Raw genomic sequence first — 26,774 nt, forward strand, 5'->3', positions numbered from 1 at the left:
GCTTCAGGAAGTGTTCCTTTATTTTCACCAGCACCAGACTAGAGTTGTTCACCTTGACATTCAGATCCTGCAGAACCCTGACTCCCATCACGTTCTGTTATACAGTACAGGTAAATTCAGGTTACACATGTTCGTCCGACCGCTTTCTTGTTTTGCTCAACATAGTTACTATGAATTAAAATATTAAGAAATCAATCAGATGACGTACCATCATGACAGGCAGAAATGTGGAAAGTGTGTGGAAAATCCCCTGTAGCACAGGTAGGCTAATGATGTAGCATCACATGATCACCTACAGCCAGTGATGCTAAGGGGGGCGTGTCATCACGACGTGTCAAACGTACACAGTGATTCATGTATGTTCGGCAAAACATCCGACACATCATGTCGGGTGTTTTGTCTTGACCTTCGTCTCCACCGAAACCCTGAGGCCGACTCACCGAACCCCTGGGGTTCAATCGAACCCGGGTTAAGAACCACTGGTCTAGGGTGCCCTGTTGCCATGCGCACTTATGGACATTCCTGTGCTTAAAGACCATATTCGTTATGTACAAACAGTGGCTAGCAGCAGTCCAATAACAGAACACACTTTCACTCAGCTCGTAGAGGCCACTCATCCCTATCACCCCCCTTTAAGCCTCACTGTCTCTTCCCACAGGAGCATTGAAGGCCCCCAGCAGAATGATGAAAACCACAATGGGAGCACTATCCAGTACCATGCAAATTACTATACAGTAATCCCTCCTTTCTTTCAGTTAATGCGTTCCATGACCAACCGTGGAAAACAAAATTCCGCAATGTAGCGACAAATTATTTTATTTACAGTAATTTAAATATTTATGTACCCTCCCCATACTGATATTAAATCACTGTATACAGTGCGCCCTTGTGCATTCGCGCATCAACACTCGCGACTGTACCTCATCACTGATTTTTGGTAGGCAGTCATGTGATACTGTACACGCATTTTATTGGCTAATAGCATCCTGAAGTGCGCTGCATTCTGAGACTCACATAACGCAGCGCACTTCTGTGTATGAAAGAAACACTTTTCTTTAATACAAAAGTGCTTAAAACAGTCTATAAATAGAGTGTGGGACAAAGTAATACAGATATAGTGTGCCCTCTTCCTTGTGGTTAATGTGTTCCAGGAACCCCACGCGATTAATGAATTCTGCAATACAGCAATGAACTATTTATCTTATTATTTACGGTAATTTAAACATTTATGAACCCTCCCCATACTGATAATAAACCACCTTCTATCTGTATTACCTTTTCCCACACTCTTATTGACTGTTTAAAGCACTTTTGTGTCTCACGGAAGTCCGAGACTCATGGAAAGTAGCGCACTTCAGGATGCCGTCAGCCAATAGAATGCGCGTACAGTGTCACATGACTACTAAAAATCTGCAATGTAGTGAAGCCATGCATCTTGAAGCGCGAATAAGTGAGGGATTACTGTATTATTAAAATTATAAGTGCATTTGGGGCACCACCCTGTAAACAGGAAAAAAGTAGTCAAATGTCATCAATCTCAATCGACAGTAAGATCTAAATTTGAGCAACCAAGTTGTAAAATCAATGAAGCAAAATGATACAATTTCTTGATAATTTAAACCAAATTTATTAAAATTTTCAATATAATCCGACAAACCAGTAGTTGCAGTTACATCTTCCCATTTGACCCTCAAATCAGATATCCGGGTAAAAAAGAAGAAACCTCTGGGAGAACCACAGTTGACGTGTTCCTAGGATGGATAATTGTGCAGTAGATGTTACAAGTACAGATCACAACAGTTGTGACAGTCCATAACAATGATCAATGCCCAAGTTTCATGAACAGTGTCCCATAGTATGCTATTAAGGAGGTCTACGCAGATGCAGTCCAGGAACCAACTCCTAATTCAGGTCAGGATTCCTGACCATCACTCCTCTATCCAGTACCGGGGCACATGGTTACATCTCAACTGGATAGCAGGTCACTTGCAATTTGTCACGCCCTTCCAACACCAAGAAGTCAGGAAACTCCAAGTAGAAAACTTCCAAGGATGAAGTTATTGCCATAAAAACAGGCCTCTGAGAATCTGTGAAACATTTAGAATAAATGGAACTTGAGCAGGAAACAGAGGCTTTATTTGACTCCCCAGACCACAAGACCCAACACCAGCATTTTCCAGCCATTGGTAGATCTTCTTGAGGTAGATCTTCTTGATATCGGCCACCTCTATCTGACAGTAACATGTGTCATGTAAGGGCTACACTTCATAGTAGATCCAATATTCATTGGTTCCTCATACGTGGTGATGGTAAACTGCATGTGGCAGACTGACGGAAACGTGGCAGCCAATCCGGGCCAACGGGCTCTCTGACCACCACTGGAACAATCACACACATTCACACACCAGAGAGTCCCTCACTGGACGCACGGAGGGCAAACTGTCTCGCCCAAGAACACACAATATCATCAAATGGGGCCCAATGTTACCAGATGTCTGACACAGTTACTGGTTTTTGATCTGGGAAGTTGCTATTGGTCATTCTCGGATCCACTAGCTACTGGACATTGTTGCTGTGTGATGCTTTTCTTTCTCTGATGTTAGTTTCTCATCTTGTGCTCAAGCCCTACTGTGTTTTAGGTTACTGGTTTCTGTGATGGTCTTTAGCACGTCCTCTAGCATATCTTGCATTCAACTCAGCTTTGGTTGGTCTCCTGTCTTGGGTCAGGATGTTCGTATCATTGGTGCTTAATACCACATTATCAAACCAGGGGATGATGATGACCCCCCCATCCTCCTCCCCCGCTGACCAGTTGTCATGGTTTTTTTGGGTACTTTAATACACTGAACTATCAGCTATTTTGTTGTCTCTCTCTCTCACACACAGACCAGCAACATGAGCATGATGCCGCTGCTGTCATTTCTTGCAGCAGTAGTAGGAGTGCTCATCATATTACAAATGGTAGTACCTTAAAGTGCAAGCTAATGTGGGTTTTATCACAGTAAACAGTTTGTACATTTCTACAGATGCTTTCATATACTGATGCTTCTTCTGAGGCATTTCCGTGCAATTGAACAGCTGTGAAACCCTCTGCAGTTTGTTTCATCTCTGCAGGTGTTTGAATTTGCTTTGGGTACAGAGAGGGAAGAAGCTCTTAGAATAATGCTTTGGCTGTTTGACTGTTTCTCTGACACTGAACCTGTAGACACAGAAACAGAATCTCTGGATTTGTTGGAATATTCATAGAGATTCTTCCTGAAAGCACTATTGGTGTTTTGTTCCTTCTTAAAAAGAATTACGTAGCATTTTGGAAAAAAATGACAGCTCAGAATTCCGTAGTTTGATATGAGAATGACCACCATCTCCACAGCAGGTCGGTACAGTCCTGAAGTGGTGACATGGACAGGAACAAAGAGTATCCAAGAGATGAGATAGAGAAGCATGCTGAAGGTAATGAATTTTGTCTCATTATACTGCTGTGGTAGTTTACGTCCTTTGAAGGCACAGATGAAACACACAAACACCAGAATAGCTATGTAGCCTAGCATCACTCCAAAAGCCAAATTTGAGCCCTCGTTACAGTCTTCGAGCAGAGTGGTTGGATTCTTATTGATCTGATTAAATGGGCCTTTGAGAATAAGCCAGGAGATGCAGATAGCTGCCTGTAAGGCCACACAGATAGTGATCATGATGTAGGGCCGGTAGAGCTTCTTTAGGGCCTCCTGCAGCTCAGGGTTAAACTGGAAGGCTAGTAGGATCTGGACCGTCTTGACCAGAATGCAGGAGACACAAAGAGTGAAGCTCAAGCCAAAGAGCACCTGTCGAGCTTTACACTGGAGACTGTTGGGCCGACCAACAAACATTACTGCACTGATATAACTAATGATCAGAGAGAAAAGGATTGCCTGACTCAGAGGTCCCCCAGCAGCCTTCACTATAGGAGTGTTGCGCTGATGCAGAAACAGAGCTGATACCAGCACTACCAGAAGGATGCCCAGGGCACAAAATGTCAGGAGCACTACAGCAAAGTCATTCTGCCAACAGAAGAAGACAATGCGTTTTGGCTGGCAGCTGGAGCTGCCTGCAGAAGACCACTCTGAGTCTGTGTCACATCTTAGACACTGGTCCATATCTGTAGGAACAGAGAACAAAACAGTCACAAACATGCTCAAAATGATTTATATGGGCACAGAGAATCCAAGAAGTAGCACAAGGTTCCTGTTTATTTTAAGCCGGGCAACACCCTCCAACAAAGACTGGTCCACCCAAAAGACCCCCCCACACACAGAAGAGCAATCTGGTGTATGCAGTTAAATCCAGCGAGGAATGCTCAGACGTCTACATAGGGGAAACCAAACAACCACTATACAGACGCATGGCTCAACACAGAAGAGCCAACACGTCAGGACAGGACTCAGCAGTCTGCCCCCCCTCAAGGAACAGGGACACTCACTTCAGGACACAGATGTTCAGATCTTGGACAGGGAAGATAAATGGTTTGAGGGAGGAGTGAAAGAGGCCATCCACGTCAGAATGGAGAAGCCATCTGTGAACAGGGGGGGTGGTCTGAATAGAGGGGGTGGTCCTGACATCACCTTTCTCCCATTTATAATCAGGTCCTTTCAAAACTCCCAAAAAGATTGTCTCAGATTGACCCAGGTGATGGGTCTCATGCTAATGACCCTCATTAGCATACAAAGGTGAAACTCACATCTCAACGACCCCCTTTGACACCCCCACCAACAATCGTTGAGGAGTCAGACGGGTTTAACGACGGTCGTTGGAATGTGGAAAGCACTGACCACACCCCACAGGGGTAATAATCTGGCCACACCCCACAGGGTTAATAATATGACCACACCCCACAGGGTTAATAATCTGACCACACCTCACAGGGTTAATAATCTGACCACACCCCACAGGGTTAATAATCTGACCACACCCCACAGGGTTAATAATCTGACCATACCCCACAGGGTTAGTAATCTGACCACACCCCACAGGGTTAATAATCTGACCACACCCCACAGGGTTGATAATCTGACCACACCTCACAGGGTTAATAATTTGACCACACCCCACAGGGTTGATAAACTGACCACACCTCACAGGGTTAATAATCTGACCACACCCCACAGGGTTAATAAACTGACCACACCCCACAGGGTTAATAATCTGACCACACCCCACAGGGTTAATAATCTGACCACACCTCACAGGGTTAATAATCTGACCACACCCCACAGGGTTAATAATCTGACCACACCTCACAGGGTTAATAATCTGACCACACCCCACAGGGTCAATAATCTGACCACACCCCACAGGGTTAATAATCTGACCACACCCCACAGGGTTAATAATCTGACCATACCCCACAGGGTTAGTAATCTGACCACACCCCACAGGGTTAATAATCTGACCACACCCCACAGGGTTGATAATCTGACCACACCTCACAGGGTTAATAATTTGACCACACCCCACAGGGTTGATAAACTGACCACACCTCACAGGGTTAATAATCTGACCACACCCCACAGGGTTAATAAACTGACCACACCCCACAGGGTTAATAATCTGACCACACCCCACAGGGTTAATAATCTGACCACACCTCACAGGGTTAATAATCTGACCACACCCCACAGGGTTAATAATCTGACCACACCTCACAGGGTTAATAATCTGACCACACCCCACAGGGTTAATAATCTGACCACACCCCACAGGGTCAATAATCTGACCACACCCCACAGGGTTAATAATCTGACCACACCCCACAGGGTTAATAATCTGACCACACCCCACAGGGTTAATAATCTGACCACACCCCACAGGGTTAATAATCTGACCACACTCCACAGGGTTAATAATCTGACCACACCCCACAGGGTTAATAATCTGACCACACCCCACAGGGTTAATAATCTGACCACACCCCACAGGGTTAATAATCTGGGACATGATCAGCCCCCCTCTGAACTGAAGTCTCTTGGATGAGAGACGAAACGTCTTCAAGAACTTTCTTAACGTCCAGTGGATCGACTCAACATTTTTTGAATACCGCTATAAAATTTACTTTATCATTATTTACAAATGTGCTAAAGCATAATTTGAACTAAGGTTTCCCAGACTGAAATAAAAGTCATCCGGTTTCATCGTGCTCATGATGAAACTGCTGGATCTCTGCAGTATAAAGCTAATCGTGTTGAACTGTTCAATCATCCTTTCTTTTGTTGTTGATTTTTGATTTAGATGGTGTCATCACAGATTTTAACAAAAATCTGTCCTCCTCACAAATCCCAAAGGTGTTTGTGTCCGTGATAAACACGAGGGGGGCAACACACAATCCTGAGGTAAACCTGCCTTTGATAGTCATTTTTGACATTCAAAGCCTACAAGTACTGCTGCTGAAATATTAATGTAATGAAACGGTTGTCTGACAATGAGTCTCTGAGTATGGGGTTTGAAGTGATCCCATCCCTCTATCCCTCTATCCCTCCATCCATCCATCCCTCCATCCATCCATCCATCCATCCATCCATCCATCCATCCATCCATCCATCCATCCATTTTCTAGTGAACAAAGTGGTTACCGTCTGGTTTACAGCTGCTTTGTGGCTCAGGGTTGTTGCTGAGGCCTATCCCAGCTGTCTACAGGCGAGATGCGGGGTACACTCTGGACTGCTCTGCAGTGCATCGCGGAGCCACTTAAAGGGCCAACAACCACTCACACAGACACTTATACCTATGTTCAATTTAGATTGATTGATTCACCTAAACCGGATGTTTGTGGAGGTACGAGGAAGCAGGAAACCCAGAGAGAACACAAGCAGACGTGGGGAGAACATACAAACTCCACACAGAAAGTAATCCAATCCAGAACCTTCTTGCTGTGAGGCAACAGCACTAACCATTGTGCCACCGTGTTGCCACAGCGGTTACAGGCAAATCCATTCATGTATTAGTGTATGGAGAAGATTCACCTGTGCTATTGGAGAAGTAGTTATCAGTACAGTTGATGCATTCATAGCAACAAGTGTGTTGACCGTCAGCTGTTTTCTTGAACTCTCCAGGGACACAGCTATTGGAGCATTTTGAGATAACATGCTGAGGAAAGCAAAAAGAGACCACATCTGCAAGTTACTTCCTGAAGTCATTAAAAACAGATAGGTGTGTGTATTTTATATACAAAATGAGATAAGGCCAGCAAAACAAGGGCCTACCCTCAGGTCCTGGAGACTTTGAGGTGAGCTGTAGGTGAAGTTGTTGCTTTGTGGGTGATATTCAGCTATGACGTCATGGATGAGGCTCTTCTCTCCATCTGACCTCCACATGTTCACATCATACCCTAGATTGATGTCTCCATTACTGTCAAACATGTAGGTGTGTTGTCTAAGTTTAAACTCCTGCATCCACAGAGCTTTGAGCACCTGGAGGACAAAAGACAACTCACTTGTTACATCAATATGTTTTCTAATTACTTTTTACATAACTATATTTGAGAAGATAAACAGTTAAAGAGAATTAACTTTGCCAGCATTAATTATCACGATGATCTTATTAGCGAAAGAGAGAGCAGGCTTCACATTGAACAGACCTTATTAACCCATTCATTTGGCAGTACGCGTGTGTCATCAATGTGTCCTTCTGATATATAATGAACCACAAGAGCATCCTAGAGAATCCTGTTTTCAAGTTTCCATTAATCTCAAAAAACATGTCATATGAGGGGGCAGTAGCTCAGTCTGTAGAGCGGGTTGTCCAATGATTGCAGGATTGGCGGTTCAATTCCCGCTCCCGCTCAGTCACTTTGGAGTGAGAGCTGACGGTGGGATGTGTCCTTGAGCAAGGCACTGTCCCTTTTATAAGCTGCTCATAAGGGTGCACCATGAAGGAGCTGCCCGCCACTCTACCTCCCCCTCAACTGCATTCTACAGGCCCCTTGTGTGTGTGTTACAGGCCTGTACACACTATAAATATGCACGAGACTAACTAACAGCGTGTGCTAGACTGGATCAATAATTTCCCTATGGGGACCAGTATAGTAAATTACAATTAGACACAATATGAATATCTCCTCTGAACAGAATTACATTGGCCTCCTGCCATGGGCATCAACCAGACCTAAACTCTCAAACATTGCATTTGTACTTCTGAGATAGAGCAGTTTTCCATGTATTATTAGTTTGACCCACTTCAACCTGCATGATTTGATTGGACCTGTTCCCTCTGCTATTGAATCAAAGTTCCCCTAGTAACTGCCCCATTACATAAACGCCCGTGAGTTCATCCCATCCAAGAAGCGTAGTCCTGACCGCAGGTATTTTAATGTCAATGGAACTCTCATCAAATACAAAATAGATTTCTATTCAATGTATGTTGAGTTTGACTGTTTCCTCTGTTCTAATTGTGGTCTAGACTCATTCATCCTCTCATTCAATATAGATGTTACAATTAGTCTTGTCTGTGTTGGGTTTTGAAAACTGTAACCGCACTGACCAGACATGCTCTTTGATACCGAAATCAAGGACAATCAATACTCTGCACTATATCTTAAATGTAATCAGTTGTTAAAATCTCTTCATTTTAACAACTAATCCCATTTGAGAAACTTGTGAGTCCAGGATGGATTCCTATTTGGAGACTGAGAGAATATGTAGCAACTTAAAAGTGTCAGGTGTGATGTGTGATAGAAGAGTTTCAGCTAAAATGAAAGGAAAGGTGTACAAAACTGTGGTGAGACCAGCGATGTTGTTTGGTCTAGAGACAGTGTCACTGAGGAAAAGACAGGAGACAGAGCTGGAGGTAGCAGAGATGAAGATGCTGAGGTTCTCTCTGGGAGTGACCAGGAAGGATAGGATCAGGAATGAGTCCATCAGAGGGACAGCACATGTTAGAGGTTCTGGAGATAAAGTCAGAGAGGCCAGACTGAGATGGTTTGGACATGTCCAGAGGAGAGATAGTGAATATATTGGTAGAAGGATGCTGAGTTCTGAACTTCCAGGCAGGAGGCCTAGAGGAAGACCAAAGAGGAGGTTTATGGATGTAGTGAACGAGGACATGAAGGTAGTTGGTGTGAGAGAAGAGGATGCAGAAGACAGGGTTAGATGGAGGCAATTGATTCGCTGTGGAGACCCCTGAAGGGAGAAGCTGAAAGGAAAAGAAGAAGAAGAGAATATATAGCAACTTCTTTTTGCGGAAAACATGGTCTTTATGTGAAAAACAATTCCAACAGGTTCTTTGTTAGAACGAGGCTGACAATCATCTCAACACTGAGTTTATTGTTAAAACCCCGGTAGTAGGCAGCAGTACTGGAGGGTCGCTGGTTCAAGCCCCACATCGGGCAAAAAACTTTCAGAGTGTGAAGTGGTAGGGGGAGGTGCCAGTTCCCCTCCCAAACTCTGCCAAGGCGCCCTTGAGCGAGGCGCCATCCCCTTTATAAACTGCTCATTGGGCGCACTGGGAAGACGCTGCCCGGTAGTGGCCTACCTTATCCTCACCCTAACATTAACACACACGGACCTCATTTATGATATGTTGTATACATATATGAATGTGAATACACACACACACACACACACACATACACACACACACACACACACACACACACACACACACACACACACACACACACACACACACATATGTCAATACCTCCCAGGGTTGCACCCTGCCTGCTGTTCGGCAATCTACGCTCCTGCAAATAGATGCTACAGCTTGAGTGATGGCGCTCACAGCCATCTCAACACTGAAGGTAGTATCTGCTTCTGTATGTTCTCTGAGGGTCTTCACAGCTTTGGACACCAGTTCATTGTTCCTATAATGTTTACTAGCATTTATTTGCATGTAGAATTCCCGCACAAAGGAGTTATTTTCTGTATCGGCATATGCAGTTGCCTCCAGCCTGTCAAGGTACTTGAGGAATGATGACAGGTTTTCACTTTTGAAAGTGAATCCCAAAACATGTCCTATATCCTCCAGAGATAAGTTACCATCCAAAGAGACTGATGAGGACCAGCTGTCACTGGCCACCCAGACTCTTTTCATTGACTCCACGTTCTGTCCTGCTTTCAGAATCTGGCTCTTCAGTTCCCGGTAGAGGTACATCATATGAGTTGGCTTGGCAAATGACACAATCACTTGCACCTTGGGATTCATAATGATGGTTTTAGCAGTCTGTGTGATTGCAGATTTCACATCTTGATTGGTAATGGATTGAGGGAGGATTGATCTGAAAGCCACACAGATTCCATTTTCAGAGGCCTGGGACACAAAATTGTCAAGTGCTGATAGGCCGTAATTTCCATCTGTGGTAACAATTCCAACCCAGTTCCAGCCGTAGGTATTGAGCAGACTGACCATGGCAGCCGTCTGATGCTTGTCATTAGGGATGGTCCTCATGAAGGCAGGAAAGCGACTTTTATCACTCAAGACAACAGCAGTTGATGAATAACTGATCTGGAGAAAAGAAAAGCAATGGTGTTACCTACAGAGTAATTTCCAGTCAAATGGGCCTATTATCAAAAACACATTTTTTCAGGTCTCTACATATACATAGTGGTCCTCCCTAACCCAACCAACTCCAAAAATCTGGAAAACAAACACTTCCTACATCAATACATAAAAGAAAAAATGAAAAATTTATGGCCAAAAAGCTCCATTTTATCACAGTGCAGTGTGTGACGTCACACCCGGAGTGATTGACAGGGTGATTGACCAATCCTGAGTCATATTTGATTGCGTACCCGGATGAGGGCGTGGTCATCCCTGAGGTGGAGTTCGTTCATGCTAAGGTAGCAATGTGTGGTAACGGCCTGGATCAGAGCTACACACTGAAAGTTCCTCACAAGCTGTTGAAGTCAGCTAGCATTTGGCTAACTAGTTAGCTCCACTTCAGTCAGGTTTGTGTGTGTGTGTGTAATTATGCAACTACAGTACATTCTGTGTCGATGGATGTATAGCAGTAGCAGTACATGAAGCAGATCATCTGTAAAACAATTAGATTGGAATAGTTCGTTGTGTCTGATGGAGTCAATCACTGTCATATGCATGCTTCCACACTCTCGATTGATCAAGCACAGCATTATTAGGGTTAAATACTCCCCTGGTTGTGATTGATGGCTCTGATTCATATTCAGCGAACCTTTTAAATTGCATTATGAGAGCGATATAAAACGGATTCATGACAGGTGAAGTAGACCAACAGCAAAGATTTAAGGTCAACCCTAGTAGGCGTGCTTAAGCAACAAATGTACTTTGGTGACTAAACTGGTTTTGCTGCTTCAGTTGCCTACAGTGCTCTTTGCTGAACTCAACCAGTGAGTCAAAAGCATTTATTTGTTTTCTTAATACTTACTTGAGGGATCATCTGGAGGGTCAGTTGCCTAGCAATGGCGATGGAAATTTCAGAGTAAGCGGCACCTATAACAGCCATGACTGGCTGCCTACAGGTGGAGGTATTGTCTCTTGCCTGGCAGTTGACCTGCTGGGTGAAGTGTGCTGTGGCTGCTAGAGCTGTGCTGACGTCAGAGCAGGAGTCCTGGATCCAGTATCCCAGAGTGATGTTAGCATCAGCTAGTGCTGGAGATTTATTCATAGTCTCTATGGCATTAATCATAGCCAGTGCCCTTGTGAGACCTCTGATTTGAAATCTGTGTAAATAAAACAAGGCCGTCATGAGATAATAGATACACTGCAATATGATATAGTTAATCATTTAAATCCTAAATTGAATAAAATAGAAATCCATCCATCCATCAATCCATCCATCTTCAACCGCTTCCCCCTCCCCAGACACCTCCTCTAGCTCTTCCAGGGGGATCTGGAGGCATTTCCATGCCCGCCAAGAGACACAATCTCTCCAACATGTCCTAGGTCTTCCCTGAAGCCTCCTCCAAGTAGGACGTGCCTGGAACATCTCCCCAGGGAAGCATCTAGGAGGCATCCAGACAGATGGCCGAGCCACGTTAGCTAGCTCCGCTCGATATGGAGGAGCAGCGGCTCTACTCCAAGTTCCTCCCTCCTAACCCTATCTCTACGGGTGTGCCCAGTCATTGTAGGGAAACTCATTTGACCGCTTCCATCCAGGATCTTGTCCCTTCAGTCACAACTCAAAGCTCATGACCATAGGTGAGAGTAGGAATGTTGATTAACCGGTAAATCTGGAGCTTCATCTTTCGGGTCAGTTCCTTCCTCACTGTGATGCACCGAAACAATGACTGCATCATTTCCACTCCATCTGTCAATCTGACACTGCGGATTCATAGGACTTTCCCCAACCAGTCCACATGTGCTTTATGGATTTAGAGACCACACCCTCGTGGAATCTTGTGGGGGAGTATTTCAAGAGTATGGGGGTTTGGGGGCCTGTGTTGAGGACTGTCCGGTCCCTGTATGACCGAAGCCAGAGCTTAATTCACATTGCCGGCAGTAAGTCAGACCTGTTCCAGGTGCATGTTGGACTCCGGCAGGGCTGCCCTCTATCACCAGTTCTGTTCATGATCTTTATGGACAGAATTTCTAGGTGCAGCTGGAAACCAGAGGAGGCCCAGTTTGGAGACCAAAGATTTCATCTCTGCTTGCTTTGCAGATGATGTCCTGTTGACCTTTTAGCGCGTAACGAGATGATTTGCAGCTGAGTGCAAAGCAAGTGAGCAGAGGATCAGCGCCGCCAAATTCAAGGCCATGGTTCTTAACTGGAAAAAGTAGGTCTGTCCTCTCTGGGTTGGTGGGAGCCTTTGCCATAAGTGGAAGAGTTCAAGTATTTTTGGGGTCTTGGTCTACAAATCAACTTTCTGATATAACTAAAAACATAACATCAGGGTGGGATGTCGCTCAGTGGTAAAGTCCATGCTTTTCATGTATGCTGGCTCTGGTTCAATCCCTGGCACCTGCAGCCCTACAGGGACACAAACCAGTCTCAACTGCAGGCGGTCCCAAGACTGGATAAATGCAGAGGGTTGTGGAAGGAAGAGCATCCGGAGTAAACAACATTGCCAAACAAATATGAGCATTCATCTAAATTAGAAAAAGGATGTCATGCCGTGGCGACACCTCACGGGGCAAGCTGAGAAGAAGTTTACTTCAAAACATATCATCAAAGATAAAATATTTCCTCTAATCAGAAGGTTATTACATCCCTCTTCAAAGCGGTGACGTATTTTAACTGTCAGTGTTCGTCCGTTAGTTCGTTGGTTAGTCCGTCCGTCCGTTAGTCCACCAAATATCTTCACAACCGCTGCAGATAGAAAGATGAAACTAAAAGCACATGACTCAGGCAGCAAAGGGGATGAAAATGAGATGATGACCTTGACCTTCAGAAAACTAGGTCAAGGTCAAATTTCAACTTTTTTACACTCAGGAACCGGATCAGATAGATACATGGCTTTAAAATACCCACAAGCAATCGACACTTGGAGGATCAACCAGGTAGTTGCTCCTGCAAGAATTTTTATCCTGTAGAATACTTATTCTACATGAATGTGTCTACCTTACCCCTCTTTATCCTCTTACTTGTGATTATTATTTCTATTATTTCATGTCTCATCGACCCCCTTGGGGTGGTGGCTTACAGTGGAGCCTATCCCAGCTTGCTCCGGGTGAGAGGGGAGCACTATGGATGCGTCACCAGTGCATTATCTGGATAGGGTTAGAATCTGAAGATTGATGATAACAATACCACTGAGGGTTTTTAAAAGGATTCCAAGAATTTTTACTCAATATTGTAATTACATGTCTGTCCATCGATGTTTTACCATGTTTTTGCTTCTTGATCAAATTTCAGCTTGTGATACTACAGATTAACTTTGAATAAAGGGAGTAAAGGGAAAAAAGAGGGAGAATGTAAATTTGTAAAGTATTTCAAATGGCACAGACAACATTTAATTTTATATCTGTAATGAATCCAAAGCTTTATGGCTTGTCTTAAGTTGAGGAGACATATTAAAGGTACTGAATATTTTGAAAAAACAGTCAGCCATGTTTAACTTGAAAGCCTAATCCCAACTCTGGCCATGCAGATTAAGACATGAGCTGGTGAGCATAATCCAATAAAAACCCATCAAGTTAAAGAAGTTGTTGGGGAAACATTTTTTCCTGTCTTTGGTTGTTAGTTAACATTTTAAGAAGCCTGAGTCTAACCACACTGAGTCTGTCTGAGAATCCTCCCTCACGTGATTTTTAGTGGAAATAAAATATTATCTCAGTGTTGTGAAATGCTTGAAACCTGATTGTGAATCCATGAACTGGATTCTCACAAATGACACTAAGTAAGGACACACTGGTAGTGACGCAGCAGAAAGAGCCGGTGTACCTTCATGCTTGCATTGGGTGGTGAGATGTTTAATGACATCTCGCTGCCATTGAACCAACTGTGATTAATGATTGTTGTGACAGGTCCAAGCTCTCAGAACAGCTTCCTGCTTTTGGGAAATGCTGCTCTTAGAACATGTTGGTGATTTATTTAACATAAGAAATTACTTCTGTGTCATGAAATAATGTCTCCTGTGTTTCTCTGTCAACTAATCTTCTCCAGAAGATGAGTACAGTTTTAAAGTAAAACACAAAAGATGTTCCTATTCTTCATTATTTTTGGTGTAAAGATCTCACCTGATGCATTGCTTTTGTCGGGGCACAAAGGACTGGTTCTCTTTGTCCACAGCTTCATGAATGGGAAATATTCCTCCGATGATGATATCTCCTGACGCCGTCAGTACTCTGGGACCTTCTGCAGAGGATCTTCCTGTCTCCAGAATAAAGAACAGCATGATATGAAAACAGATTACAGGGGGAATCCAGGCCATGCTCCAGCCCTCTGCTGTGTCTCTGGGGTTTCTCAGCTCCTTGACGTTCCCTTTGCCCTCTTCCTTGGCCCACTGGTCTCAGTGCAGTATTCTGCCTCCAGCAGGGTGATACTCCTCTTTTTAAGCATCTTCAGGTGGTTTAAAAAACTCCTTCTTGCTTCCTATTCTCATGTTCCTCCCTGAAGCCCATCCCATTTCCCGTGACTGACAGCAGGGTGAGTCACTGTTCTGTGGGAGCTGTCAGCAGATTCGTTGTTGTGCCTAAACATTTGGACTTGTTTCACGGTTATGACATGATTATATCACCTTTCACCCAGCAGAAACCGGCCGCGTTGACACCCACCTTCACTTATTTGAACAGCTATGAGCCTGAACAGCAGAATGGCGGCAAAGAGGACAAAAACAGCAACCCTCTTCCACACAATACAATTCACTCCGTCCCCCCAGGTGTGACTACATTCAAACTGCTAATCATTCTACTGCCAAATTATAACAGTACTAGATAAAAATAAATCATCATTACTTCAACATTCTGGAAAGTTTAACCCTTCGTTTTTCTTATTTGCTATTATCTTTTTTTTTCCTGGTGCCTTCCTGGTGCTTAAAGTGATCGATAACCTGTCAGAGAGACTGTCCCACAGCTCAGAGGGACGAGGAGCGTTCATTCTGCTTTAGGATCAAATAGTGGGGGGGGGTAGAATTCCATTCCCATCAGCATTTGAAACTTTGGATGCTTTGCAGTGTTAAAAACAGCTTTAAATTTGGGTAAAATCAGTAAAAGAGGTGCCAACGATTGTCCTGTATTTTTGGTTGTAGTACTGGTAATATTATTTCTCACTAATCCTTTTTTATTGTGCTGTTTCATGTACAGTATTTTCCACTCTGAGAGCACCTAAAAGCCTTTACATTTCTCAATTTCTTCTAATCCAATGTGCCCTATATATGACATTTTTTTAAAAATAGAGCATTCATTGAAGATGAGTTCTCAGATGTGCTTTATAATCCTGTTAACACTGGTCAGGGTCCCGGCCCCGCCACTAGAGGGCGTCACACAAACCTTAATGTTGATAGAATGAATCAGAACTGATCAGTACCCACGTCCACCATCATAAAAAGTTTACAGAAAAATACAGTATATGTTTGAATTAATAATGTGTACGTAGATTTTTAATGTAAACACTGTGACTATAAAATAAGAGAATCCCTTTTTCGTCCCACGGTGGGGAAATTCAGAGTGGAAGATTCAGACAGACGACAATAAAATAAAGTGTCAGAAGAGATTCAAACATAAATGCACAGTTATGAAAATAGAATTTACAATTTACACCTTCATTGGTCAGAGAGTGTGTGTGGGGGGGGGGGGGGGTCTGTCCCAGCAGAGACAGAAGTGGAATCTCCTGTTCTTGTGACATTATTAGTATGCTGAACATTTTCAGCTTTATTCTTCAGTGACGGTCCGTTCCCATGGTAACAAGTGAGCAAGCTGTTTTCATGTGTGGGGGGGTTCACAGACAGACGTGTGGGGGGAGGGATTGTGATGATCAAGATGGTGGAACGTTTTTGTCGCCACTTTTCAAAAGTGTGTGAAAATAATGATCTGTTGGGCCTTTAGTGCAGCGTGTGTGTGTGTGTGTGTGTGTGTGTGTGTGTGTGTGTGTGTGTGTGTGTGTGTGTGTGTGTGTGTGTGTGTGGTAACGGTGCATAGGGCAGTCCAGAGGTTTTATACCTTCACTAACTTCTTTTCGTGTCTCATTTTTATTCTTCTCATGATTTTCTCTGTGTAAACACTGATCAGCTGATCAACCAATCAATCAAGTTTTATTGATATATCTCTTAATCATGACAGCAGACGTTTCAAAGCGCTTTAACAGACAGAAACCCAACTGAACCCTCCAGAGCATCAGAGACAGTGGAGGGAAAAACTCCCTCATTGAGGAAGAAACTCCGGACAGGACCCAGACTCTTTTGGGGGCCATCCGCCTCGACCGGTTGGGTGGAGAAGAAATAAAAGGAAGATAAAAACAGGGTCAGAGAGAGACAGAGAGAGAGAGAGAGAGAGAGACAGAGAGAGACAGAGACAGAGAGAGAGAGAGAGAGTGAGACAGGCCAGATAGAGACAGTATCAATATGGTTCAGGTTGATAAAGTCAAGGCACAATTACAGCTGATTGGATGACTGTATGGAGGAAGGAGGAGGAAAGGAAGCAGGACCCCAGACGATGGATAGTTGAGGGGGGGTACTGGTGGGCTTGGAGGGGCAGGTCCACAGAGGAAGGTCCACGGTGGCTGGGTGTGTGTGTGTGTGTGTGTGTGTGTGTGTGTGTGTGTGTGTGTGTGTGTGTGTGTGTGTGTGTGTGTGTGTGTGTAGGTTGTAGGTAGCTGTAGGTTTGTTTGGTTTCCATAGAAAAATTGTTCTTTCTTTCTTAACAAAAGTCTGTTGAGGAAAAGATGTTTAAATTATTAGTTCAACAAATGTGTGAGAATAAAACAAGTCAAAGGTCAACGAACGGCTGGAGGGTTTGAAGATTTCTTTATCTAAGTTTGAGCCGAGGTTGTTTTAAATGCTGGTGAGGCTCGTCTCCATTCTTCTGTATAAAGTAATGAAATCTATGATTTCCTGTTTGTTCCCATGCAGGTGGGGTCGCACCTAATGGCAGTTAAGTTAATACCTCTGAGTGGGGTACTTTTGATACTATTTACACCTACCTTCTGAAATGAGATCACATGTTGTTTCCTCCACTGATTTCTTTTCCATTTGTAAACCCTGTGTGTTTCACTCCAGCTGTTCTCAGTTCAATCAGCTGATCAGTGTTTACACAGTAGATCAGCTGATCAGTGTTTACACAGTAGATCAGCTGATCAGTGTTTACACAGTAGATCAGCTGATCAGTGTTTACACAGTAGATCAGGAACGGCCTTCTTCCATCTCAAACGTTGCTAAAATCAGACATATTTTAAAGCGGAGTGATGCAGAGACATGAATCCGCTCCCATGGCCCCCAGACCATCACTGTGACGCACTTCTGTCAGGCGGCCCCAAGAAGTCGCTGAAGAGTCTTCAACTAATCCAGAATGCTGCTGCCCCTGTTCTGACCAGGACCAGGATCGGTGTGGGGGGAGGCACGGATCGGTGTGGGGGGAGACACGGATCGGTGTGGGGGGAGACACGGATCGGTGGGGGGAGGCGGTTCAGATACAGTTTAGTTGGACACCTGGGCGGGGGGGTCACCTCCTGACTCAGACCAGACACCTCCAGGACTGAAGGAGCCTCCTGGGGAACACACCTGAGGATGAAGCTACACAGATCTGACCCCCCCTCCGTGCAGTGCTGCGCCCCCTGAAGTCCTCCTCCAGTCCGCCAGGGGGCGGCAGCGCCCCCCCCCGGTCAGGCACAAACTCACCGCAGCCGAAGCAGAAGCCGATCCGCGTCGGGAGCGTCATGGAGGCGCTGGTGTTCGTGCTGTCCCTGGGGGGCTGCTGCTCGCTCATCTTCCTCTCCGTCTACTTTGTATCCTTTCAGCGTCGTGTTTCCGGCGGGAGGGGGGCTGGTTTCTGGTCGGCTGCTGGTGTGAAGCCGGAGAACCCAGTCTGGAGCGGTTCTGTCCGGTCCGGGGGGGGCACACCGACACCAACTCACTGAAGTGAACCCGCGTCACGAGGACAGGACGTCCGTGTTCGGGCGGGGGGGGGAGAAGGGACCGGCACGGTCAGATCACGTGGCTGGAGCGACGGCCAGTGGATGACGTCACAGGACTAACCTGAGCTCCAGGTGTGAACACGTTCAGCGGTAGAACACCGCCCAGGTGCCCCCCCACGTGACCGGAAGTCCTCCCGACGGGTAAAGACAGCAGGACGTGAGAGTGTTTCAGGTGAAGGTGTCAGCAGGTACCACAGACAGGTCAGTATGGGGTACCCCAAGGGTTCAGGGGAGGGGTCCCACCCCGTCAGAGCGCTGTCCCTGTTCACTAGTGCACCACATGTGTTCACAAGCGTTCAGACAGGAGGAGGAAACAGGAAGCACAGCACTCAGGCAGCAGAGGGGACCAAATGAGGCCAGGGTCAAAGTTCAACTTTTCTGCACTCAGGACGTAAGAAAGACGAGGGAGAAGGTCAGTGTGAGGAGGACCATAGATCAAAGCTAGAGCACCAGTCTTCACTGGTTGGATCAATGACCCTGACCTATGCATGTAGGTCGGGGTCGGTAGGTCATTTTGAATTCAGGTGTGTCACAGGACGTTGCAGTCTGTGACTTCCTACTTCCTGTTAGTAGTTGTGTTAACAGACGTTCAAACCGAAGCCCCCCCTCCTGGACAGAGGAAACCACAGCCCCGAGCCCCCGATGACCACGGTATTTAACAATGTGTGCAAAGTCAGGGAAATCAACACACACACACACCTCAGTGTGTGTGTGTGTGTGTGTGTGTGTGTTTTCTCCTTGACTCCTGCGTCAGATCATCACCCTGTCCGATCTAGAATGTGACTACATCAACGCCAGAGCCTGCTGCTCCAAGCTGAACAAGGTAAGTGTTGTTACCCCTTTACCCCTGGTGTCTGCTCAGAAGGCCTTCACTGGTGCTGTTCCTGGTGTCTGTCAGGGTTCAACACCAGAAAGATCTCAGGAGCACCCAGCAGACACCGAGTAGCTTTGGTGGACAACTTTGTGTCCCATAGATTGTACCGATATCAGAAGTGTGTAGGTTCTCCTTCATCCAGTAACGGGGGTTCTGAAGGTGGAATCTGAGGCTTCTTCTTCTTTTCTTTGTTAACGGTTCACGTCTGACTTCCCCGTCGATCCGTGTCACTGTCACTAGTGACACCTGCTGGGTCAGAGGTGAAACTCATCGAGTAATAATCAGTAGTCGTGTCGGTTTGCTTTGTGTTGACTTTCAAGGACATCGGAAATATTTGAAAGAAAGCACTAATAACATACACAGTACTTTTATATGGTTCCCCATATATACATACAGTACATACGTATGTATCTGCAAATATAGAACTCAAATCTATATTCTCGTTCCAATGGAGATGAATCTTTCAAAATGTGTGTCTGAGGAACTTGGCTCTGACTAATACTTGGACAGCCTCCCTGACTTGTGGTTCCACTGAGGGAAATGAGGACACCTCAGCGTTTGTTGGTCATTGAAATAAATGTACAACAACTCCCTCCATGTGGTCACATGATAAGGTCCTGATTGCCATCCCATGCATCAGTTAAAGTAGATGAATATCTAATATTTTATCTACTTTTATTGATCTGTTGGGTTAACCTTACAGACATACGGGGTTAAAGGGCAAACAGAAATAGCAGTAAAATGTTTACCGGTTGTCTGCAGCAGTTTTGTTCAGGTGTCAGCAAGGACATTCTGGCCTGTCGGTGTCCTTCACTGTAATTTAGTGTCAGGTAGTAGTCAGAGACTCGGAGGTGACTGGTGGTTGGACAGCAGCCCAACCTTTGTTAAAATACATCCTGCAATGACCAAATTAGGACGAGGACACAATCCAGTAATCCCTCGCTTATCCGCTCTTCAAGATGCACGGCTTCACTGCATCGTTGATTTTTAGTAGGTAGTCACGTGATACCGTACGCGCATGCTATTGGCTGACAGCATCCGTGTCAGAGTGTTTCAAAGGTAATACAGGTAGAAGGTGGTTTAATATCAGTATGGGGGGGTTCAGAAACATTTACATTACCCTAAATAATGAGATAGTTTGTCCCTATATCACAGAATTTTGTTTTTTATGGTTGGTTCTGGAACGCATTAACCACGAGTAACGAGGGGTTAATGTAATGTTACGAGGGGTTAATGTAATGTTACGAGGGGTTAATGTTATGTTACGAGGAGTTAATGCTATGTTACGAGGGGTTAATGTAATGTTACGAGGGGTTAATGTAATGTAACGAGGGGTTAATGTAATGTAACGAGGGGTTAATGTAATGTAACGAGGGGTTAATGTAATGTAACGAGGGGTTAATGTAATGTAACGAGGGGTTAATGTAATGTCACGAGGGGTTAATGTAATGTAACGAGGGGTTAATGTAATGTAACGAGGAGTTAATGCTATGTTACGAGGGGTTAATGTAATGTCACGAGGGGTTAATGTAATGTAACGAGGGGTTAATGTAATGTAACGAGGGGTTAATGTAATGTAACGAGGGGTTAATGTAATGTAACGAGGGGTTAATGTAATGTAACGAGGGGTTAATGTAATGTCACGTCCTTCTGTCCACTGCTGTTACTAAAAATTGATTAGTATTTTTTAACTAACCCTGTACCTGTACTCTACTTTGTTACCGGCGTCATGTACACTTCTTATTCTAGTGATATTCTGTAGATTTGGGGCACTTTTAAACTTTATTGATTTTATTTTGGAAATTGATCTGTCACGTATGTAAATAACATACACGTTAATGAAACGGAGGCACCTTCCCATTCAAATTTGTTAGAATTTTTTAAATTACATTCTGCATAGTAGATAGATTCTGAAGATAGTAAAACTATTAAGTAAGGTATATGGTAAAACAATGGGAACAAACTAAATTGGTTTCATATTTTAAATTTCTCACAGCAGTAACCCTTTGCACTCATGACAGCTGTTCAAACCCTTGGCCTATTCTCAGAGAGCTTCATGAGGTAGTCACCTGAGAGGTTCCTCTTCACAGGTTTGCCTTGTCAAGGTCCATCTGGGGTTTCTGCCGTCTTAATGAGGTTGGGACCATAGACCATTGTTTCCTCTGGGATTAATAAGGAATCTAATTCTATCTATCTATCTATCTATCTATCTATCTATCTATCTATCTATCTATCTATCTATCTATCTATCTATCTATCTATCTATCTATCTATCTATCTATCTATCTATCTATCTATCTATTTATGTCCGTCCGTCCGTCGTGCTGTGCAGAAGTCAGGTGGACGGCCCTTTTGACAACTCTTAGAATCCATAGTTAGGGTAAGATCCAATCAGCTGGGTGAAGACACACTACAGTCCATCACTACTTTCACAATTGAAGACCAGTTAGTCTGAAATTGCAAACTTTGGTCCACGAAAGACAAGGAATGGACATCAGACCAGCTTTGGTCTGATGAGGTCACATTTGAGCTCTTTGGTTGTGTGTGTGTGTGTGTGTGTGTGTGTGTGTGTGTGTGTGTGTGTGTGTGTGTGTGTGTGTGTGTGTGTGTGTGTGTGTGTGTGTGTGTGTGTGTGTGTGTGTGTGTGTGTGTGTGCGATGCAGACAAGGTGAACAGATGGTCTCTACATGCACTGGTCCTACTGTGAGGCATGGAGCAGGAAGTGTGGGGGGGGCTTTGCTTGTGACACTGTTGATGATTTATTCAAAACTGAAGACGCACTGAACCTGCATGGTCCCACAGCAGCATGTCATCACATTGAGTTGGACCAACAGGACAGTGACCTCAGAGACATCCCCAGTGTGAGGGCTATCTGAAGAAAATGCTGCGTCAGATGTTCTGGCCTCCAGGTATCTGACTTGAACCCAATGGAGATGCTTTGGGATGACATTGATGCAGAATGAAGGTAAAAGGACCAACGAGTGCCCACCACCTCTGGGAGCGCCTTCAAGAGTTGAAAAACAGACGACTACCTCATGAAGCTCATTGGGAGAATACCAAGAGTGCAAATCAGCAGCCAAAGCAAAAAGGGGTTATTTTGAAGAATCAAAATATAAAACATGTTCTGGATATATCACATTTTTTGTTTACTAGACAATTTCAAATGTGTTCATATTTTATGTCTTCACTGAGAATCTAAAATGTAAATTACCATGAAAATAGAGAAAACCATCAAATGAGAAGGTGTGTCCCAACTCGATGTCTTTATTTTGAGGTATGATTCCACTGTTTTGTGTTTGCAGTGGGTAATTCCAGAAATGGTTGGCCAGTGTCTCACCACTATGCTGATGTTGGTCTCTCTGCACTGGTTCATCTTCCTTCTCAACGCGCCTGTAGCTATTTGGAACATCTATAGGTATCCTTACACCGCTGCTCATTCTGACGTTGACTATGAGACACCATGTACTTTATTATGACGGCATACAGCACGGCACAGAAGTGCATGTGGAACTAAATAAATGCTGAAATGTAAGAATGCTTTCAAAAATATAAATTGTGTGAAGTGAGCAGAAGAAAAACCATTCAGTCATTAACTGAAATAAGCAGCTGTGTAGCTTTAGAACTGGGTCAGGACAGCCAAACGGCTTCCAAGGGGAGGTCGTGGAAGACAGTTTCATATCACAGCTCAGGTGCGCCTTATAATGTGGAAAATACAGTAGTTGTACTGCGTCAGCAAGTTCTGCCCCAGGCAAACATTTCAAGTCCTATTGAAGAAGTACAAGGAAAAGGGGCGACAGCAGCGCAGTCCACTAGGACCTGGCTTGGGGACCGGAGGGTGACCGGTTCAAGACCGACCTGGACCAAGAAGTATGGAGGTTGAACTGGTAGTTGGAGAGGTGCCAGTTCACCTCCTGAGCACTGCTGAGGTGCCCTTAGCAAGGCACCAACCCCCACAAGTGTCTTGTTGGGTGCTGTGTAGCTGCCTGTCACCCATTTGCATGCCTAGAGGCCCTGTTTGGACGCTGTGGTCTGTGTGTGTGGAATAAGAAAAGGAGTGGAAAAATAATTTCCCTGCAGGGATCACTTAGTATATAATCAATCAGTCCAGTTTTATTTATATAGCGCTTAATCACGTTGTCAGAGATTTCAACGTGCTTTAACAGACAAATCCAACAGGGGGCAACGTTGAGCAACATAGAGCCAGAAGTCAGCCAAGGAAAAGAAGTGAAGCAGATAAAGAACACGCTTTCCTTCTCTTCCACATCAGAATGTCTGGCAGGAACAGGAAGGATGTGAGAAAGTCTACTGGACACCCATAGACTGTCTGTGGGGGGAGTCGTCTCACATGTTTGGAACAGCCCACCTCAAGTGTTTTCAGTGTACCTACAAGAACTGATGCCGGTTTGATTGTAAAAGGTTGTCACACCAAATAATTTGATTTTGACACAATTTTTTAAGCTGTTATTTTGAAAGCATTCTTATTTTGCAGCATTCGTACGTGACTTTTACGAGCTATTCACGTTAATGTATACTGAGGCAGAATATTCACTTTTTAACTACAGTAATTTGGTTGAGTTAGTCCTAAGAGTCCAATGTTACAAATGCTTTAGTTGGACTCACTGACCTCCATCTGCTGTTTGAATTCACTCGCATTCAGATCAACAGAAAGAATCGGTTCACAAGAATGATTTGGTTTGTTGGGTGAAGCCAGTGTCCACAGATAGTCTCCTGTTGAGTCCGAGGTGCAAGGAGACTCCCACATTTGTTCTTTGCTGTACTTGCAGGTACACAAAGGTTCCAATGGGAAACATGGGTGTGTTTGACCCCACTGAGATCCACAACCGGGGTCAGCTCAAGTCCCACATGAAGGAGGCCATGGTCAAACTGGGATACCACCTCCTCTGCTTCTTCATTTACTTGTACAGGTGAGACACACGGAAGGCCTTCTGTATCCACTTCCTCTCTTTGAACTAACACTCATCGTTTCTGTTTGTCCAGTATGATCTTGGCTCTGATCAATGACTGAAGGACCCATCAAGCTCTCTGATGCCAGCTGTCAAACGCAGATCCTTCACGTGCCACAAATCAGAGACAACACGTTTACCATCGGGGCCAACTCTGTATTTCGTTTTGTCAGAACACCATGGGTTTCACTTTGACACAAAAAAGATTCAAAGCTGCTGTTTCATGGTGATGGGGAATTGAATAATCATTTATTTTTGAAAACTCTCTGCAATCTTGAAATAGTGCCACCAGGTGTACAGTATATTCTGGTGGTTTTATGCAGTACTAAGCTGGCACCTGGCCTTTGTGTTAACAAACAGCAGTATTATACTACAACTTGTTTAGAGCTGGTATAATTGGTCCTAGCACAATCCTCTCCACAAAATTTAGTGAATTCTGGTTTTTAGTTTGTAGTACATCTGCTGATAAATCGACCAACACTGGCAGAAGTAGACCCTGTGTGGTGGATGGGTAACAAATAATAATGAGAAGTTTCAACGATTGCCAAGATAAAAGTGGGCTTTAAGAGGAGTGTGTTACACTTCACATTGTAATTGTTCCCACAGGTGCAGAAATGTGTTGACTCAAGGAATAACACCAGTTACCAGTGTGGATGTTCGTATGACCAGACTTTAGGGTATCAGGGGTTTGTGTCCTAGTCCACACTCTTGTCCATTTACTGTAACTCCTTCTCCTCCTCCCCCATTTGACATGTAATAAATTGAGTTATCATAAATTGACTTCTTGGTCCACAGAAACTGTTTCCCTGTGGAGGTCTTGACCGCTGTGTTCTTATTGGACGAGTGGCAGTTTGAATTGAAGTGATGGATTTGACAGCAAGACTTTCAGTTTAAGTTGCATTAAACACAGCCAGAACAGTTGATGTGTGACATCCTCTGTTTGATTCAGTGTGTGATGTGTTCAGTACGTCCATCCCTGCCCTGTATCCCGAATGGCCTTTCACTGGCTCTATAATGGGTGTTGATGGGTCTCTCTAGGACTTACAGTGTTTCTTTGGAAGGTCATGTCTTTTATAAATAAAAATGAAATTTACTTGTCTTAAGTCAAGTTTTTACAGTAACATTCACAGTCACATTCAACATAATGCATTCATCCAGTTTAGGTAGTCATTTAGGATTTGCTGGGTTATGGGGGGGTGACTGAGCCAATCACAGCTTTTACTGGGAGAGAGGTAGGGTACATACACCCAAACAACACCAATGGGAAGGGGTAACAAAATTACACTGTAATGAAAATATTTTCTGTCGGTTATTTTACAAAGAACATGCAAAATGTATGAAAATGCAGAAAGGTACAGGTATGACCACAAGTGAAGTTTACATAGAAAGGTTATTAAACTTGTTGGGGCTTCACGGTTAGTGAATTGAATCTCCACACATGCATCCAAGAAATGGATTACAGGTGTCATATTCCTGGTGTTTCGTCACTCCTGAACCAGAGACGGGAGCAGAAGAGTCTCATGTGGGCCAAGGAGAAGCAAAACCAGACCACAGAGCAATGGGCCAGAGTCCTCTTTCCTGATGAGAGTAACTTAAATTTCCATCTGAAATCAAAGTCCTGGAGGAAGTGTAGAGACGCAGACGCCAAGCTGCTTGAATTCCAGGGTGAAGTGTCCACAGTCAGTGATGGCTGTGGGTCCGCTGTGTTTAATCAAGTCCACAGTCAATACAGCCTCTACCAAGAGAGAGCAGTTTGTTTGCTGACAAGCCTTATGAAGATGCATGTATGTGTGTACAGGCCCCCGAAACACACACAAAGGGCCTGTAGGCATGCAACATGTACAGTGAGAGGTAGAGCGGCGGGCAGCCCCAATGAGCAGCTTGTGGGAGGGGCAGTGCCTTGCTTAACAGCACCTCAGCAGTGCTCAAGAAGTGAACTGGTACCTCCCACTGCCAGCTCACACTCAAAAGGGTGGGTTTTTGTCCAAGACCTGGTGGACTGAGCTATTGTCGCCCACTATGTGTGTGTGTGTGTGTGTGTGTGTGTGTGTGTGTGTGTGTGTGTGTGTGTGTGTGTGTGTGTGTGTGTGTGTGTGTGTGTGTGTGTGTGTGTGTGTGTGTGTTCCGGACCAGTGTGTCCCCTTTCACCTTCCGGGTAGACACTGGAAGGTGATAGGTGGGATTGGCGACTGCTGCACCAAAAACTCACCAAATCTGGATCAATCAGCTGATGCCATTGGTTTTGTACTATGCCATGTTCACGATGCCATCCTGTTGGAACCAATCGGGTTGGAGGTGAGTGCTAGACATGGTAGGAAAGCCAAGTGTTGGGAATGAATGAATGAATACTTTAATGATCCCAAAGGGAAATTATTCACCTCTGCTTACACTCAGTCACATAGTTATACACAAGAATACACAGGACACAATA

The 26,774-nt window shown here is 44.5% G+C and overlaps 2 protein-coding genes across 3 annotated transcripts; one reads left to right on the plus strand and one right to left on the minus strand.

The window, feature by feature from the left end:
• Positions 1–1,653: 1,653 nt before the first annotated feature.
• gprc6a (G protein-coupled receptor, class C, group 6, member A) lies at positions 1,654–18,255 on the minus strand. Of its 2 annotated transcripts, XM_068324255.1 has the most exons (7): positions 18,210–18,255; positions 14,617–14,749; positions 11,366–11,660; positions 9,664–10,467; positions 7,230–7,436; positions 6,990–7,113; positions 1,654–4,132 (listed from the first exon to the last, which is right to left on the minus strand). In XM_068324255.1, exons 1-7 carry the CDS (start codon positions 18,247–18,249, stop codon positions 3,033–3,035), a joined length of 2,703 nt encoding a protein of 900 aa, XP_068180356.1. In that variant the 5' UTR covers positions 18,250–18,255; the 3' UTR covers positions 1,654–3,032. The 2 variants fall into 2 exon arrangements, with proteins under 2 accessions (XP_068180356.1, XP_068180355.1); XM_068324254.1 differs by lacking the exon at positions 18,210–18,255 and having other exon boundaries at positions 14,617–14,929.
• cnih4 (cornichon family member 4) lies at positions 17,987–25,441 on the plus strand. The gene is made up of 5 exons (XM_068324256.1): positions 17,987–18,316; positions 19,260–19,328; positions 22,682–22,794; positions 24,164–24,304; positions 24,378–25,441. Exons 1-5 carry the CDS (start codon positions 18,248–18,250, stop codon positions 24,403–24,405), a joined length of 420 nt encoding a protein of 139 aa, XP_068180357.1. The 5' UTR covers positions 17,987–18,247; the 3' UTR covers positions 24,406–25,441.
• Positions 25,442–26,774: the final 1,333 nt, after the last annotated feature.

Source organism: Antennarius striatus, chromosome 9, assembly GCF_040054535.1.
Source record: "Antennarius striatus isolate MH-2024 chromosome 9, ASM4005453v1, whole genome shotgun sequence".
NCBI lineage: Eukaryota > Metazoa > Chordata > Actinopteri > Lophiiformes > Antennariidae > Antennarius > Antennarius striatus.

Coding starts and splice junctions, on each gene's coding strand:
- gprc6a (XM_068324254.1), bottom strand. CDS start 14,810: ATGGCCTGGATTCCCCCTGTAATCTGTTTTCATATCATGCTGTTCTTT. Junction 10,468..11,365: donor CCCTCCAGATGATCCCTCAA/GTAAGTATTAAG, acceptor TCTTTTCTCCAG/ATCAGTTATTCATCAACTGC. Junction 7,114..7,229: donor AAAGTCTCCAGGACCTGAGG/GTAGGCCCTTGT, acceptor TGCTTTCCTCAG/CATGTTATCTCAAAATGCTC.
- cnih4 (XM_068324256.1), top strand. CDS start 18,248: ATGGAGGCGCTGGTGTTCGTGCTGTCCCTGGGGGGCTGCTGCTCGCTC. Junction 19,329..22,681: donor GCTGCTCCAAGCTGAACAAG/GTAAGTGTTGTT, acceptor TTGTGTTTGCAG/TGGGTAATTCCAGAAATGGT. Junction 24,305..24,377: donor TTCTTCATTTACTTGTACAG/GTGAGACACACG, acceptor CTGTTTGTCCAG/TATGATCTTGGCTCTGATCA.